At 45.2% G+C, this 18,322-nt stretch overlaps 1 protein-coding gene across 12 annotated transcripts in view; it reads right to left on the bottom strand.

Moving 5' to 3' along the window:
* Positions 1 to 14,670, bottom strand: part of LOC105480021 (Rho GTPase activating protein 21) — a 134,160-nt gene extending 119,490 nt beyond the window's left edge. For 2 of the 12 annotated variants that reach the window (XR_011608196.1, XM_071070388.1), the window contains exons 1-2: positions 13,275 to 13,537; positions 12,611 to 13,055 (exon numbers count right to left, since the gene is read on the bottom strand). Coding sequence is in view for 10 of the 12 variants with exons in the window: in XM_071070388.1 (XP_070926489.1) it covers positions 12,611 to 12,673 (63 nt within the window). In the remaining 2 variants the exon portion in view is untranslated. Of the gene's footprint in view, positions 1 to 12,610; positions 13,147 to 13,274; positions 13,538 to 13,949; positions 14,086 to 14,357 lie in introns of those variants that run through there. The other 10 variants (XM_071070384.1, XM_071070386.1, XM_071070378.1 and 7 more) reach the window with 7 other exon arrangements.
* Between the last annotated feature and the right edge of the window lie 3,652 nt (positions 14,671 to 18,322).

Below are 18,322 nucleotides of genomic sequence, written 5' to 3'. Positions count from 1 at the left end.
GCCAGTATTGCCCTGATACCAAAACTGGAAAAGGGCCCAGGCACAGTGTTTCATGCCAGTAATCCCCACACTTTGGGAAGCCGAGACGACAGGATTGCTTGAGCTCAGGAGTTCAAGACCAGCTCGGGCAAAACAGACCTCATCTCTCCAAAAAAAAATTAAAAATTAGCCAGGTGTGATGGTGCATGCATGTAGTCCCAGCTACTCAGGAGACTGAGAAGAAAGATTGCTTGAGGCCAGCAGGTCGAGGCTACAGTAAGCCATGTTCATGTCACTGCACTGCAGTCTGGGCAACAGAGCAAAACCTTATCTCTTTAAAAAAAAAAAAAAAAAAAAAAACCAATCCAGACAAGGACACAACAAAAACAATAACAACAACAAAACCCGACGGACCAATATCCCTGACGCACAGACACAAAAATCCTCAACAAAATACCTGCAAACTGAATCCAACAGTACTGCAAGCTCAACCCTTATGTCTGGGAAGATAATCTAGACACTCAATTCTGCTCCCAACAAGTGACATTCAAGCTTAACATAAGTCAGTTGTATTTTTGCACAAATCTCTATGTCTGTTTTTTTCTTGTTTTTTGTTTTTTTTTTTTTTGAGATGGAGTCTCGCTGTGTCACCCAGGCTGGAGTGCACTGGCTCACTGCAACCTCCGCCTCCCGGGTTTATGCCATTCTCCTGCCTCAGCCTCCCGAGTAGCTGGGACTACAGGTGCCCGCCACCTCGCCCAGCTAGTTTTTTGTATTTTTTTTTTTTTTTAGTAGAGACGGGGTTTCACCGGGGTGGCCAGGATGGTCTCGACCTCCTGACCTCGTGATCCGCCCGTCTCGGCCTCCCAAAGTGCTGGGATTACAGGCGTGAGCCACCGCGCCCGGCCTCTATGTCTGTTTTATTTGTGTTATGGTAATAATGTAATGTAGATGGTATGGAAACTGATGAAATATGGGTAAAAACAAGAGTTGCTCTTTCTATGAAAATTAACTTGAGGTACACTAAAAGGATATGCTACAGCTAGGGAAAATATCCAGTATCTTCAGATATAGATATTCTAGATACACCACATGTAGAATTTCTAAATAGAGAGTATCTGGTGAGACACTAGATATTCTCCCTAGTATTCTAGAGATAACAGATACTCTACCTAGCTGCAGCATATTCAGAAACTAAAGCTGTTCCCTCTGCCACAACATTCTTCTCTTCTACCTAGTTAACTCCTTCCCGAGTTAGCTTAGACACAATCTTCCCAGGAAGATTTTCCCTGATCTCTACAATAGGTGAGGTCGGCCTGCTATGTGTTTTCATAGCTCCTTACTCTTCTCCTAAAATCCTATTCATTGTAACTCCACTATAAGTACTTGTTCAATTGTCTGCACTTCCCATTGCCCATGTATATCCATGAAGGTAGGAGCCAGACTATGTCTGTATTTTTACGCTGCTGCACCCTCAGTGTCTGGCACTTAGAAGGTGCTCAATGTTTGTTGAATTTATTAATAAATGTGGAAGGACACTTCTAAATATAACAGGAAAGTCTGGCACTAGATCAAATTTGAATCATTTTTGATTAACTTTTATCTTAGGAACAAAAGGGTCATTATCACCAGTTGTAGGCAAAACACAAGTTGCTTCCTTCCTCAGTCTCACTAAGAAAGTAGTTGGTGCAGTAACTCCCGCCTTTAATCCCAGCACTTTGGGAGGCTGAGGCAGGTGTATCATCCAAGGTCAGGAGTTCAAGAACACCATGGCCAACATGGCGAAACGCCATCTCTACTAAAAATACAAAAACTGGCTGGGCATGGTGGCAGGTGCCTATAGTCCCAGCTACTTGGGAGGCTGAGGCAGGTCCATCATTTAAACCCGAGAGGCAGAGGTTGCCATGAGCTGAGATTGCACCACTGCACTCCAGCCTGGGCGACAGAGTGAGACTCCATCTCAAAAAAAAAAAAAAAAAAAAGGAAGGAAGGAAGAAGGGAAAAAGAGAAAGAGAGACAGAGAGAGAGAGAAAGAGAGAGAGAAAGAGAGAGAGAAAGAGAGAAAGAGAAAGAAAAAGAAAGCAAGCAAGCAAGCAAGCAAAGCAAAGCAAAGCAAGAGGAAAGAGAGAGAGAGAGAAAGAAAGTAGTTGGAGCACTTTGGCTTCTAGCAAAATCGCTGCATATCTAACAACTGATACTATTCCATCCTCTAAGATGCTGAAAAATTCTGGGAGAAGGAAACGAAGGGTTTCAGGCATCTGATTTTCAAGAGTTCCCAGGGGAACCACTAAACAAAAGTTCATACCAAAAAAGAAAAAAAAAAGAAAAAAAAGAAAAACTCAGAGACTAAAGGCCCAACTATAATCAAGCTTTTATAAATCATCACTAAACATAGTCTACTTTTCCTGTCTTCAGTCCCCATGTCAGAATATCTTCATCTGTAAAATCCTTTAGAAAACTCCACCAGTTTCCCATGAAGGATAATATTCATGGAACTATCTTTTCCTTATTTAAGAATCAACAAGGAAATCTCCCTGAATTCCCTTCTCCCCTCAAACAAAGATAGTGCAGCCAGACAGCAAGCCAACAGCAACAACAAAAACACATGGGCAATATTTACGACAAAACTAGGTGTCAAGGCATCCCTATGAACCCAACAGACACGAGAAGAGGCAAATCACTAACAACACTTTTAAGTTGTACACAGCATCAGCATCTGGAAAGAAAGGGGCAAAGAGAGACATCTGAGCATGTGACCAAACAGAAGAAACCCCAGTGTAGGGGTGTGAACAGTAACCCCCCTGAAAGGATATGTCCACCTAGCATCTGTGGGCATGACCTTATGTCTTTGCAGATGTAATTAAGAACTTTTTTTTTTTTTTGAGACAGAGTTTCACTCAGTCACCCAGGGTGGAGTGCAGTGGCTCCGTCTGGGCTCACTGCAACCTCTGCCACTTGGATTCATGTGATTCTCATGCCATATTAGCCAAAGTGGTCTCAAACTGACCTCAAGTGATCTGCCTGCCTCGGCTTCCCAAAGTACTGGGATTACAGGTGCGAGTCACTGCACCTGGCCAAGTTAAGGATCTTTAGAATTACCTAAATCCAATGACATATGACCTTACAAAAGAAAGGCAGATGGAGACTTGGGCATGCAGTAGAGAAGGCCATGTACGGACAGGCAGAGACTGGACCTATGTTGCCACAAAATAGATATGATCTATGCAGTGGTCCTTCAATATTCGTGGGAGATTGGTTCCAAGACCTCCTGCGGATACCAAAATCCATGCATGCTCAAGTTCCTAATATCAAATGAAGCAATATTTGCATACAACCTAACACGCCTCCTGCAGTAAATCATCTCTAAATTACTTACAATACCTAATACAATGTGAATACCACATAAATGGTTGTTATTCTGTGGTTTAGGGAATGATGACAAGAACAAAAAGTCTGTACTTGTTCAGTACAGACACAATTTTTTTCCCAAATATTTTTGATCCACAGTTAGCTGAATCCACGGATGTGCAACCCCATGGATACAGAGGGCTGACTGTTTATACAATCTATGGACAGAGAAGGGCATCTATATGATTAAATGAAAACAAAAGCAAAAACAATTTCCTAAAAGGATAAGAATAACAATCTGATGTGAATGGGGCGCCCAGAGCCTTTCCTTTCCCTCACATCCACTAGCACATAATGTTTCCAGAAGCCAATATCCAGAACCCAGAGAAGAAAGTAGGTCTCACTGATCTGGCTTACACAAATTCTTTTAAATATACAATCTGTATTTACTAGGAAAATACTGGGTATTACAGACGTATTACCTCAAGGTAAAAAAAAAAAATGGTGCTGATGAATCCCCAAGATCACACTAGCTATGCCACATCCAGAAGAATGTCTAAATATAATCATAAATGCAGCTTTGTATCTACTGATATTTAAGGACACTCTCTACATTGTGAGTAATGAGAAAATCAGGACATATACTTAAGAATATAAGTCTTCTCAATATATTAATTAGTGCAATGAACAAAAAATAGAACTCAAGAGAGTATCTTCCTTAGGTTGTACGAAGGGCAAAGAAGTTGTGGGATTATAAACAGTGCTGCATACATAGCACTACTCCTGACTATGCCAGAGCCCTCTTCAGAACAGAGATAAGCAACAGGGGGAAAGGCAATAAGTAACCAATTCTGAATCAAAAACACACCCAATATCAAATAGAAAACTCAACAGCAGCTAGTCACCAGGGAAAAGTAAATAAAGTCTTTACCTTCCCTGTTGCTTTATTTTTTTTACGATAATAAACAGTTTCTTCTGATCTGTCTACTTTCCCCAAAACAGATGAATAGTCAGAAATATCAAATTTGGGTTTATCGATCTATTCTTTTATTCACAAATCTACACAGTGGAAATTCTTGCATATTAAATAGATAACTAGAAGTAAGAGGACTTATAAAACATTTCCATCACATCAAGTTTCTTTTTTTCTTTTCTAGAGATGGGGGCCTCCCTATTTTGTCCAGGCTGGTCTCGAACTCCTGGGCTCAAGCAATCCTCCTGCCTCAACCTCCCAAAGTGCTGGGATGATGGGCTTGAGCCACCATGCCCAGCCCGCATCAAGTTTCTTAAACCTATAGTATAGTATATCCATTTGTCTTTTGGATTATTTGAGAAGCACGAAATGTCATCATCCAGATTATATTGTGAAATAAACTATTTGTACAATACCCAATTTTATAAGAATATGGCAACTTAAACCATAAAACTATTTCAGTGAAAGCAATCCAAAATTGAGTTTTTTGCATTTAGATATCTTTCTACTTCAAACCAGGGAAGATATGGAAGGCTTATAATATTTTAACACATTTAATTACTTATCGTCAATTAAAATTAGATAAAATAGTAGGACATCTTTAAGTCCAATAACCTTTCGTTTTAGTAATCTAATCACATCAACCAGACAGAAAAACAAGTGCCTACCATATGGTCGTTCTGTAACAGAAAATAGCTGCATTGAATAACAGCATCTGTGCATCTTATCAACACTAGCATTGCCCACACTTAAATCAGCATATTGTTAACTATAATAAGATGACAGGACCCTTCCCAAAGCAAAGAACAAAAGAAACTGAATATTACTTTTGTGCTAGATTACTTGACCTGGTAGTAACTAAAGAAATGAAGAACATCAAGGCACAATGAACTTCATAAAATGCTTAACCTGGAAGAAATGAATGGGAAGGAACACTAACAATTTATGGAGAAATTATTTAGATCTGGGTACTCACTTTGCTGATGGCTCTTATCTAGTGATAGGCCCCACTCAATACATTCAAATCCAGGCTTCTGCCGAAATGCCACTTAATGATCCCTGCTGCTGCTACTGCCATCATTCTCAATTCTAACAGGTTTTAGCTTTAACCCAACCTTGCAGCATAAAACTTTTGGCACGGAACAGTATTCTGACACTTACATTCAGGTATGTGAAGAAACACACAATTACAATTAAATAATAGAGTTATACGGTACTATAATTAGCCTAGAATGAAGATCCTATGCCTCCAATGAAGAAACATGCTTTTTAAAAATTGTTTTTTGGCCAGGTGTGGTGGCTCATGCCTGTAATCCTAGCACGTTGGGAGGCTGAGGTGGGCAGATCACAAGGTCAGGATATCGAGACCATCCTAACACGGTGAAACCCCGTCTCTACTAAAAATACAAAAAATTAGCCAGGCGTGGTGGCGGGCACCTGTAGTCCCACCTACTCGGGAGGCTGAGGGAGGAGAATGACGTGAGCCCGCAAGGTAGAGCTTGCAGTGAGCTGAGATCACGCCACTGCACTCCAGCCTGGGCGACACAGAGTGAGAGTCTGTCTCAAAAAACAAAACAAAAGAAAAAAATTGTTTTTAAGTATTGTTTTGAGCAGTGTGTATGCTTTTTAAGTATTGTTTTAAGCGGTGTAGTTTGCTACAAACCAAATTTTCACAAGACTGATTACATATTACCTATTTTAAAAGTCTATACATAGTGTTCTTTTATTGTCGTTTCGGTAATAAAAAAGAGAAAACATAAAAATAAAATAATCCTGATATTCTCATCATTCAGAATAAACTGTTAATCTTTCGTCACAATGTTTGTGATCTTTTTTTTAACTGGTTATGAAATATTTGTGATATGAAAAAATAAAAATATGTAATAAGGAACATTCATATGCTAGCCATTCGTTTTAAGAAATAAAACGTCATCCATACACAGATTATCTTTTTACAGTTTCTTTTATCGACCAGATTGCTCTTTCACTTGTCTGTTAATTATCATGATCTCATCTCTTAGTGGAAATTGTTTCATACATTTGTACTACACTCTGTTACTTGGTTACCAGCTTCCCAGAGGTAAAAAAGGTGCAAAGAAAAAAGGCACCAAAAATTTTGACAGCAGTTCTAACGGAAATAGAATGGAATTCAAGGTAGGCACGAGGTCTAAGGGAGAACATACTTCATACTGTACATATTTTGTATAAACTAAAATAAGTGTTCAGCCAGGCATAGTGGCTCACACCTGTAATTCCAGCACTCGGGGAGGCTAAGGTGGGCGGATCACTTTGAGATCAGGAGTTCGAGACTAGCCTGGGTAACATGGCGAAACCCCATCTCTACTAAACATACAAAAATTAACCAGGCGTGCTGGCACACGGCTGTAATCCCAGCTACTCAGGAGGCTGAGGCAGGACAATCACTTGAGCCTGGGAGGCAGCGGTTGCTGTAAGCGGAGATTGTGCCATTGCACTCCAGCCTGGGTAACAATGCAAGGCTCTGCCTCAAAAATAAATAAAATAAGAATTCACATACTACACGTCCAAATGCAAACTCAGTAACATTTTGGAGTTTTTCTAAGTCTTTATTCATTCAAAAAAAAAATTTATTGAGAACCTATTATGTGCTAGGCACTCTTCTAGGCACAAGAAATACAATGCGAACAAAACAGACAAACTGCACTCTTAATGCCTGCATTCTAGATATATTACCTGTCTCAAATACACAAGCAAAATCAAATGCATAAGCATGCTGGGTGGAGACTAAGTGATACAGAGACAAAGCAAAGAAGGAAGGCAGAGCATGGCACAGGGAGCAGGGGAGGGGCATTCAATAAAGGGAGTGGTTGGCAAAGCTTCACTCAGAAGGTGACCTCTAAGCAAGAGCCCGAAGGAGCCAAGGAAGCAAGCCGTGCAGAGACCGAGAGAAGAGTGTTCTAAGAGGAGAGTTCAGTGAGTGGGAAGGCTCTGGGGACTCCCATGTTTGTGTACATGCAGAAAAGCAAGAGACCAGAATGGCTAACACAGAGTGAGGAGGGAAGAGGCACAGGAGTTACGCTCAGGGAGGGGGAGGACCAATTATACAGGGCTTTGCAGGTCACTGCAAGAACTCTGGCCTTCAATCTTCAGAGAAATGAGAAGCCATTTGAGGAATCTGAGCAAAGGAATGACACAATTTGATTTATAAATTGTCTGTCCTGATTGCTGTGTGGAGAACAGACTTCAGGCTGGCAAGGACTGAAGTGGAGAAATAAGTCAACCGGATCCACATGTCATGTATGAGAAAAAAGAGAGACATCAAAGATCACCCCAAGATTCCTGGCCTGGAAGGGTGGGATTGCTATTGCTTGAGATGAGGAAGACTGGAAGGAGCAGACTTGGGAAGGTGAGCTAGGGGAACGGAGGTAGAGTCAGGATTGTGGTTTTAGATACGCCTATTTACTATCCTAATGGAGATTCTAGGCAGTCAGGTCAGTTGGATATAGGAATCTGAATCTGAGAGACAGAGCAGCAGGTCAGCAATAGAGATACACACACGTACACGTAAAGAAATATAAGTGAGTGTGTGTATGTCAATTATCTGCATATACTTGATATTTAAAACCATGAAACAGTATTGGGAGAAGAAAAGAGGATTAACTGAGGCTTGAGGTGTAGGAAGGTTTAGCAGACCAGGATGTTGAGGAAACTTCAAAGAGACAGAAGGAGGTGACAACGAGGAAGGAAGATAATTAAGAGAGTATAATGTCCCGGAATCTACACGAACACTGAATAAAATGTAGAGCCTTTCCTGCATATTCATTTATTCATTCAAAAAATATCACCTGACACTTACTGTGTGTCAGTCACTGTAGAAACAAACATGGTCCCTGCTCTTATGGGGACTGCAATCCAAGGGGGATATAGATAAATAAACTTGTAACTGGTATTCCTGAAAATGAGGATGTTTTCAGAGAATACACCAGGGGCAGCTAAAACAGTCCTGCGGGTCAGGGAAGGCTTTCCTGAGGAAGCAGTATTGAAGACAAGACAGTAAAACTCAGCCATGGAGCAGAGGGAGGAGGAGCAGGGGAGAGTAAAGGGAAGGGTGGAAGAAAGGACCTGACTGGAGTTCAATCTAGGAAGAACAAAAAGAAGTAACAGGTGAGACAGAAGGGCAGACCAAATTACCGAAGTCCTTTCAGACTTCCCAGAAGTCTGAATTTTATTTCAAAGGAAATGGGAAGACAGAAAATTGTCTTATAGGAGGTAATGTAATGATCAGCTGGAGTACAATGGCGCGATTTTGGCTCACTGCAACCTCTGCTTCCTGGGTTCAAGGATTCTCATACCTCAGTCTCCAAATAGCTGGGACTACAGGTGTGCACCACTACGCCCAGCTAATTTCTGTATTTTTAGTAGGGACGGGGTTTCACCATGTTGCTCAGGCTGGCGTGGAACTCCTGACCTCAGGTGATGTGCCCATCAGGAGGATCATTCTGATTATGGTAGGGGCAGAGCTGTGGAAGGGGACAAGGCTAAGTTATTGGGATACTCCATAGGGAGTCTGTTTCTGTGGTTCATCAGGATCGAGATGCAGCTGACCTGAACTCGGGTGGGGGTAGTGGGTATTGGGAATGTGGACTCCACAGGACTTTGCATATGAGGAATGACGAGACAGAAGAGTGAGGATGCTGACCTAGTTTTTGACTTGGATCAATAATAAAGAGATGGTAGTGCTACTCAGCGAAAGAAGGCGCACAGGAAGAGGAAGGGTCAGTGGTAGCGGTGAAATTTGATGAGTTTGCAATGCCTGGGGAATATCCCCCAAAAGTGTTCATTCGGTAAATAGGCAACTGGCTGAAAAGGTCTAGAGGTCAACCATAAAGCCTGAGATACAGGTGTAGCTATGGAGTCACCAGCACACAGGAGAGTGTAAAATAAAACCCAGGGAGTGAGAAAGAGAATAAAGGAATGGAATGGCCTTGGCTCTGGATGAAACCAACAATGAGGCAAGAGGAGGAAGAAAAACCCTACAAAAGAGGCAGATAGGGAAACAGAAAGGAGGAGGGGAAAAGGAGAGTGACTGAGAAGGAATCAGGGAGTCTGGGATGAAAGCAAAAGCAACTGTCCAGCATTCCAGAAGGAAGAGTCAATACATGGATTCATACAAACTCGTACCCAGAACAATGTCTTATTGTATTGTTTACAGTATTTCAAAATCAACCAACAAGTGTATTTCATCAGCCATAATACATTTCAATCATAGAATAATCTTAGCCTAGGTCATGAAGCAAAACAAAAATAAGTTCATTTGCATTAGTAAAAAGTTTAATAATAAAGTGTCAAAAATTCTATTACTGGACAAGAGTATGGACTACAGATAAAAAGTGAAATAAATGTTAGAAATGGAAAAAAAAATTATGTGGTTTAGAAAGCTGAGGGAAAGCTTTCTCTTCTTTGGCTTAAAAAAAAAAAAAAGTTGAACCTTGAAAGATGAAGCTATATGGATATGAAAAGGGGTGATAATATCACAGAAGAATCTATATAAAGTGATTTTGTGAGCAAAGTTACTCAAGGATTGGTGTCAGAAGACTTGACAGACTACACACACACACACACACATACACACACACCAAAAAAATCACTTAAGAGGTTCAGAGTAAGTGATTTCAAGTTTTAAAAATACACCTTGAGATGTATAAAGTAAATAAATTCATGTGAGTACCATCTGGACCATCCTTACTGTATAATGCCAAGACATATTCTACTGAACTGTCCTAATTTTTTATTTGAAGAGGGCTGTTGATTTGTTTTGAGCCTTCCAACATATCCTGGGGGTGGGGAGGCCTAAATGTATTCATATATCAACACAATAAAATTGTAATGCTTAAGATGAACGAGTATTTTGCTGTTTTTCAACAAAGTGCAAGACCTTATTCAGAGAAGGTGGAGTTGGCTAATTAAAGCATGAAAGAGAGACTCCTATTAATTCATTACATTGATTTCTGCTGTCCTACAAAGTTAGGTTTTCTTGGCTGACTGACAGCATTACTATTGAGACATACATACTCATCTCTTTGTTAATTAAAAACACAATAATAAATGTAGTACCCAAACACATTATGGATTTTTAACATTTTTTAAAGAATGATAGTACCACTGTGGAATGTAGTGCTTCTAATAAAATTGAGGACAAAAATTAAGAGCAGTGTTCAAAAACCTAAATATTAGCCCGAAGTATTTCATTGGCAACTCCCTATTACTAAAAAATATTCACAAGATTTAATGTGTATCAGAAGCATCAATCACAGATAAAAACACAACACAACTAAATACAGGTAATAATCACACAAGTTCTCTTCACTCCCAACCCTGAGGTTTTAAAATGTTTTCTGACAGCATATATGCCTTTATTTCCACTTCCACATAGAATCTAGGCAAAATATCTATTCTTTAGAAAGTCAAATAATATTGTAGTTTAATACCAAACCTAAATACTGTATATATATTTCACATGAGCAAAATACAGGTGATATTGTTTTCTTCATTCCCAAACTAGAAACAAGATAGCCATGCCGCCAGCAGTAAGGTCCAAATGAAAACGAATTTCACAGCCGTTAAAAAATACATAACTGTCATTGTTAATAAAAGCCAAGTGTGCAACAAACTGGAAATACTGCTTGCTAGCCAAGGACAAGATGTGTCTAAATTCTTGGTTTCAGGACATCTCTTAAATGACCAAAAAATAATAATCATCAAATAACATTAGTTCTCGCAAATAGAATGCAAATATAATGCTAATTAAAGTATTCACAAGACAATGACAAATAAGGCTTCAGGACCACAATACATATTATTATGTAACTGCAATACACATTAAGCAATCACCAGGTTGCAGGTAGGCCTTCCAAAAGGAGTTATTATGGTTTACCGTGATCAGAGGATTGTGGTGTTCTATTTAATCATGCTTTTGCCTGCAAGCAGGTGTTTACAGATGTCAAAAAGTAAAACACTGATTCTAAATGTAAACCTATAGTTCTAATAAATTGTACAGTAATAGCACGCTGTACCTCACAGCGTTTTCTGCATAAACCTTCTAATCCGACATGAAGTAAGCTGCATGAAGCAAGTTTCTCTGCATGCTTTATGAGCCAAAATTTAACTTCTGATTCATTTTTATTAAAATGCCAAAACTCACACACTGACAACCAGACCTTGTTTCAAGGACTATGAAGTTAAAATTTAACATCCGGTGCAAAAGAACGTGAGACGGTGAATGAGGGTTCACTTGGGTATGTTATTGTCTAAAGTAATCCTCAACGCTTCAATGAAAACATAGGCATCTCAAAAGTAAAATTTAAAGGATAACAATATTCAGTCTATTTAATGAACAAATTACAGAAACCGCCAATAATAAACATAGTGTATTCATAATAGAAGTAAATTCCGAATACTTCAATCTCCAAACGCGAGGAGGAAAAAAAAAAAAGGTGAGAGGCAACAAGGTATATGGGTGTCATAAATCAATGTATTGTCTATGATTTCTGTCCTGCCTACTCAAAAATTTTTAGGAAGTCTGGAGTAAAATCTCTGGGCCTTGGGAAGATGCTAGATGCTACCCTAAGCAGCAACGCAACCCACCTGACACCCCAGAGCGGCTCACAGAACTCCAGAGGTGTGAAAGGGAGGGTATAAATAAGAGAACAGCAAAGGCACGAGATTTTTTTCCGGGAGTTGGAATTACGACTCTGTAAGGTCGTTTTCCAGAGCTGTGCTTGAATTGTTCACGGAAAAACACGTCTTTTTCTACCTAAAGCAGAGATCTGCAGCAACAGCAGCCAGGCGCCCACCGTCAGTGCCAAAGAAAGACTAAGTTCCAGGTGCAACAAGCATACTAGCTGCCGTCTCTGCACCCGGGAGGGCAAATCCTGGACACAGACACACAAAACGCTCAAAACCACCCCCAACCAGCTCAATTCCAAATATCTTGGAAGAGGACTGAAGGAAAACGGATACTCAGGTGCCCATTCTCAGGCTTGCAGTACCCACAGCCACAGAGATGGGACAATTCCTGGCTCTGAGGAGTGACCAAGATGAGGACATTCCAAAATGCGGGACGTGTTCTTGCAAAAGAAACACGGGAGTCTCTGGAAACAGACGTGGGCCAGGCTTCACCTCGCTACTGGTTAACCTGGGGCGCTCCCACCAACCAGCTCAAAGCCCCGAGAAGCCCCTAGTGAGGCCCGGTGGCCGGTCACCCCCAACTTGTAGGACACTCAAGACACAGGCCACCGCCCTGCTGGCCAGGAACGCTGGCTCCGCGCTTACCTCGCAGGCCTTGAGCTTGTCACCATCTCCCTCAGGCAGACCAGTCCGACGCGTGGCCATCATTTCATTTCAAATGACAAAGAAGGGACAAATCCTTTGGAATCCACATTGGAGGTGGGGGGGGGGGAGATGCCACCACACACCCGAAGGGGAAGAATTCCGCAAGCAAGCTCCGAGGGGCAGGGCTGGTGAAACAGACAACGTGCCAGGGAATGAAGGTTTTCAGGAAGCGCCTTCAAATGCCTTGCTGATTTCTCGCGACTTCAACTGACTTCGCCTTCTTCTTCCATTTCTGGAGACTTAAAAACAAAGGCGACAGGTCTTCTTGGAAGCCAGTGTCGAGGCCAATTGCAGAAAGCGGTCCCCTTCTTCCCAGTGCCACTCCTGAGTCCTGGAAAAATCCGAACGGGTCGTGAAGGCTCGAGTGTCAGCTCCCAGAGAGATCCTAGGAAAAGGAGAAGTTAAAGGGCGTGAACTTTCTCCAGGCGCCTATCACTGTCTTGCCCACATGTCCACACCAAGTTCGCGTTTCCTCCCTAACAAAACAAAACAAAAAAAAATTTTTTTAACGTAAACAAACAAAAAGCCTATAAATTCGAGGGGGTGTTTAAAAAAGAAAAATCTCAAAACTGCCCAGCGGTTGCGTCAAACACATCAAACACACCTGGCTGTTATGCAGCCTTCAAGAAAATCGTTCCCCATTCAAGTGCATTTTAATTCATGTCTTTCCTGGGCAGAGCAGAGGGCTGTGCATGTTCTTTTCTGCATCACCCAGACAGGGACACTTCGGGGAAGTTTTCTCCCCCACGAGGTTGAAATGGGATCACACTTTTCAAGCCCCCTCCTCGTTCCCCTCCGCCCCCCAAAAACTCAAGCACAAAGCCAGCCTGGCTGGGGCCGGCGTGGGCTCGGCGGCGTCTCCGGGTGACTCGGGCGCCGCCCCTCCGCCCCGGCCGGCGTCCCCGAGGAGGCGGCTGTTTTCCTTGGCCCGCGGCGGGGCTGGGTGGGGACGGCCGGGGACGGCCGGGGAGGCGTGCGCGGCCGCGGGTGGGACGCGGGCGCCAATCCCGCTCCGGGGCATGATTCCGAAGCCACACTCGAGCAACTCTGAAGTCGCGGCTTTTCCCCCAACTACAACTCGACACGGCTTTCCTTCCCCTGTGGCCACCTAGGGGGGAAAAAACTAGGAAAAAGCAAACCACCACCCACCTCCCCCACGATTCCCCCGCCCCTTCCTGAGGCGGGTCGGAGACCTCCAGCTCCCAAAGAGAGCGGCCCCAATATGGGCTTTCTCAAAGGTGCTAGGAGCCCCTGGGCGAGACAAAACCGGGGGCCTTACCCTTCCCGCCCGCTTGGGCCAGGCGGCCAAAGCGCGGCGGCGAGCTGGAGCGGGGACGCGGGCCGGGCGCCGGGCCCGGCCGGGACGCGCTAGGCCGCAGGCTCGGTTAATATTCATGAGCGGCCCCGGGCGCCCCTCCTCCAAGGCCGGCCGGCCGGACCCCGGCGCCCGCCGCCGGCCTTTGTGCCCTTCCCTCCGCCCCGCCGCCCGCCCTCGCTCTGCACACGCGGGCGCGGCCCCTCCGCCCCCGCCGGGCGCCCGCCGCGGGCTCCCTCCCGCCCCAAGCCAGCGCCAGGCCGGGTGGCCTGAGGTGGCGGGAAGGGAGAGAGCCTGCGGCGAGCTGGGCTCACCCCGGCCCGCGAGCGCGGCGCCCTCCCGGCTGAGACGGAAAAGAAACCAGACACGCACCAGAGGAAGCGGGACGAGTGGATCCGCACCGGGCTGGCCGGCTCCGGGACAGCGCGCCCCGCCCGGCGTGAACCGGACCCCGCAGCAGGACGATCCCGCGCTGCCCGCCACCGCCGCCGCCGCCGCGCTCCGAGGCCGCCGCCCCCGGCCGGCCGCTCCCAGGCACCGCCGCGACCTGCCCCGGCCGGCCCCGGGCTCTCGGCCGCCGCGGGAGGGCGTGGGGCGGGGCGGCGGCCGCCGGACTCTCCCCTCGCCTCGCCGGGCCGGGCCGGGGCCCCGCTCCGGCGCCCGCGAACGCCAAGTGACAGAAGCGCCTCGCTCCGCGGCCGCGCGGAGCTGTTTCCCGGGGGCGGATTTCTCGCTTCTTCCTCCCTGGATCCACCTCCTCCCACTCCACCTCCTTCCCCTCCCCTCCCCAGGGGAGGCTGTGGGGCTGAATATTTTCTGTCTTGAATAACACGGGCCCGGGGAACCGACGCTGGAGAAGGGGGATTACCCGGAGGCCGGAGGGGGGTGCTCGCCTGCCCCCTCCCCGTGGGTCGCGGGACCTACAAGCCCTCGCCCCCCAGCTCCCCAAAACCAGGCACACACAACCCTCCCCGCCCCTGCAGTCTCCCAAGCGCTGAGTGGCAGCGTCCAGGGATGGGCTTGCTCCCGGGGAAGGAGACCTGGTGGTAGGCGTCTGGGGTGGAGAGGGGGACAAGCCTATAACAGCGACATCTGCAGACTCGAGGGATCAAAGGTCCTAGACCGGGGGACGGGGATTGGCAAATTGTGCCCCCCCTTTTTTGCAGCGGGCAGGCAATGAAGCTGCGACCAGACGTGGGACTTGCAGATAAGGGAGTGTCCCTTCACGCCTCACAGCAAAATCTCTTCCTGTGGTGGGAAGGGGGAAGTTAGCCAAGCGTTGCTCATTCAGTTCTTTCCCTTTTATAAATTCTGCAGAGCGACTGAGCGAATTTGGCGCGGCTAGCGGAACGGTGAAGAGGCTGCTGCGCTTCTCTGTCCGCCACACTTCAGGTCACAGCCGCTCCGGAGCCGCGGCACAACCGCTTCCCTCCCCACCCAGCTCCCGGGCCTTGTCACAGACCCCGGCAGCTCGCTCCGCCCCACCGCGCCTCACAACATCTCCCGCTGCAAATTGTCCAATCGGGAGACACGATGGGAGAACGCGAGCCAATCAGGGACTGGTTAGTCAGGCTTCCCTCCGCCCTCTTCCCCGCCCCCAGGTGAAGGCCACCGCCCCCTCGGCCTCCCCTTCCCACCCCGCCCGGCTCCTGGGAGGTGGCTCCCCGGCTCCGAACCTCGCGGGTCTGGAGGGGAGTTGCTCGCAGTCGGAGGCAGCGTTTGTCACCTTGTCACCCTCATCCTCGGCCCCTTCCCATACACACTCCCCTCTCCTTTTCAGTGCTCCTGCTGGTGCTGTTGAGGGTCATTTTTATCCTCACTGCGGCGGGGGACTGCCAGCTATTGTGTCTGATCAGCTGCCACCGCCGTCCAGAGGGAAAAAAAAGAGGAACAAAACCTAGAAGCTATGGAGTCCGCTTACCTTTTCCTTCTTTCTTGCTACTCTCCCCTGTAGACTTAGAGTCTTCCCCCGCCCGCCCACCACCTGAGGTCCTGTTTCTTTGTGGGGGACAGGGGAGCGGGGACATAAAGCACGCCCTGCAGCTGGGGCACCTGCGCCTTCGTTTTTACATCTTCCTTAAAGTGGATGGTGCCAAACCAAATCGACAGCTAAATCCTCCGCTTCAATTCGAGGAAAGACGTTGACGAGATCATTTTTAGATGGCCACGAAATTTGCATGTTCTTGACAGCCCGTCACCAAACAAGTCAGCTAACAATCAAGAAAAGAAAAATAGAATAAAATACAAGGAGGGATTGCCAGTCAGATGGTAATTTACTAAATAGCCCACTGGCTGTAGCAGTATCCAGTGCTAGATACTATTGAGTAAATTAACAAGAAGTGAATAGAAATTCAGGGTTCAAGTAGCTCACCGCTTGTGGGTTTATAGAATATGTCCAGAAAGGAAAAACAATTTACAGCACAAAACAACTCCTTACACATGCAAATGTGCATGCACGGCATAAACGGAATACCTAACAGCTAAGGACATTTGGGTTAAAATTTTTGCACTAGAAATTTTTGTAAATGTCGATTGTGAAATTTGCAGTTTGATAAAGGAGAGTAAAATGTGGGCCATGAAAGGAGAAGGAAAAGGAAGGAAAACACATTCTAAGAATTATGGAAAAATAACATAACCTAGAGAGGCAATATTTCTATAAGAGGTAATAAGATGTAAGGACCAAGATTACAATCCAACTCCATTTACCACATAACTTAGCGCGAATTATTACTTATGTGTCTAAGTACTAGAGCTATCAAATTCAACGCCTCCTGCTAGTTATTCCTCTAAAAGCTTTACACAACAAGATAGGTGGGTGGTGAAGGAAGGTTTCAAGCCCAGGGGATCTGGCTCCAGAGTCCATTCTTTTATTCACAATACTATACTAGGCTGGGCTCAGTGGCTCACGCCTGTAATCCCAACACTTCGGGAGGCTGAGGTGGGAGGATCGCTTGAGTCCAGGAGTTTGAGACCAGCGTGGGCAACATAGGGAGACCCGTTTGTACAAACAAAATGTTAGCTGGGCGTGGTGGCATGCGCCTGTAGTCCCAGCTGATTAGGAGGCTGTGAGGCAGGAGGATCGCTTGAGCCCAGGAGTTCAAGGCTGCAGTGAGCTATGTCCAAGAGTGGCACTCCAGCCAGGGCAACAGAGCCAGACTGTGTCTCAAAAAAAAAAAAAAAAAAAAGATAAAACAACAGTATACTACCTCTTAATATGGGTTTTTAATAATAACAGCTAACACTTAACTTACTATGTGTTAATTATTGTGGTCTTTCAGTGCCAATGTAACTCTACTCCTGGGACAAATATAATCGTGATGTTCCAAAATTTGGGAATGTTTTTAAGAACTGTTATGATAAGTTACTCTCTTAGGTGTCTCACGCGTATTAGGCTATCTGGATGGAGAGTGCAAAAGGCACATAGTTAAAATTTGAAAAATTTAACTGGGCTTCCACTGGGCCTCTGAGTTGTAACAGCACCCTCCCTATCTTGCTGGACTGTTGAAGAGAATCAAATGAGATATAGATGTGAAGAAACTTTTAAGGCCAGGTGCAGTGGCTTATGCCTGTAATCTCAGCACTTTGGCAGGCCCAGGCAGGAGGACCGCTTGAGCCCATGAGTTCGACAAGCCTGGGCAACATAACGGGGTCCTATCTCTATTTAAAAAATTTTGTTAAGTTAGCCAGGTGTGGTGGTCAATGCCTGCGGTCCCAGCTACTTGGAAGGCTCAGGTGTGAGGATCACTTGAGCCCGAGAGATCAAAGCTGCAGTGAGTCTTGATCACGCCAGCGCACTCCAGCCAGGGCAACAGAAGACACTTTTAAAATGTAAAAAAAAAAAATTATTTCAATTAAAATATTACAGACTGAGCATGGTGGCTTATGTCTGTAATCCCAGCTCTTTGGGAGGCCAAGGCGTGCGGATCACTTAAGGCCGGGAGTTCGAGACCAACCTGGGCAACATGGTGAAACCCTGTCTCTACTGAAAATACAAAAATTAGCCTGGCGTGGTAGCACGAGCCTGGAATCCCAGCTGCATGAGAGGCTGAGGCATGAGAATCTCTTGAGCCCGGGAGGCAGAGGTTGGAATGAGCTGAGATTGCACCACTGCACTCCAGCCGGGATGACAGAGCAAGGACTCTATCTCAAAAAATAAAATAAAATATGATTATGAAGCAGAAGTTTGTACTATTTCCCCAACAGCAACCCTACTGTTTATAACATTTTATTGTTACTGTTTAGGAATATATGAACCCAGTTAAAAATTAGGTCTATTCCTTTCTGAAGCCATGAACAAGAATATTTTAATATCAGCTCTCATTTGGACGCTTTTGCTT

The sequence above is a fragment of the Macaca nemestrina genome, chromosome 9 (assembly GCF_043159975.1).
Source record: "Macaca nemestrina isolate mMacNem1 chromosome 9, mMacNem.hap1, whole genome shotgun sequence".
Taxonomy (NCBI): Eukaryota; Metazoa; Chordata; class Mammalia; order Primates; family Cercopithecidae; genus Macaca; species Macaca nemestrina.
The sequence above is the reverse complement of the archived record's forward strand: the minus strand, read 5'-3'. Positions and strand labels throughout refer to the sequence as shown.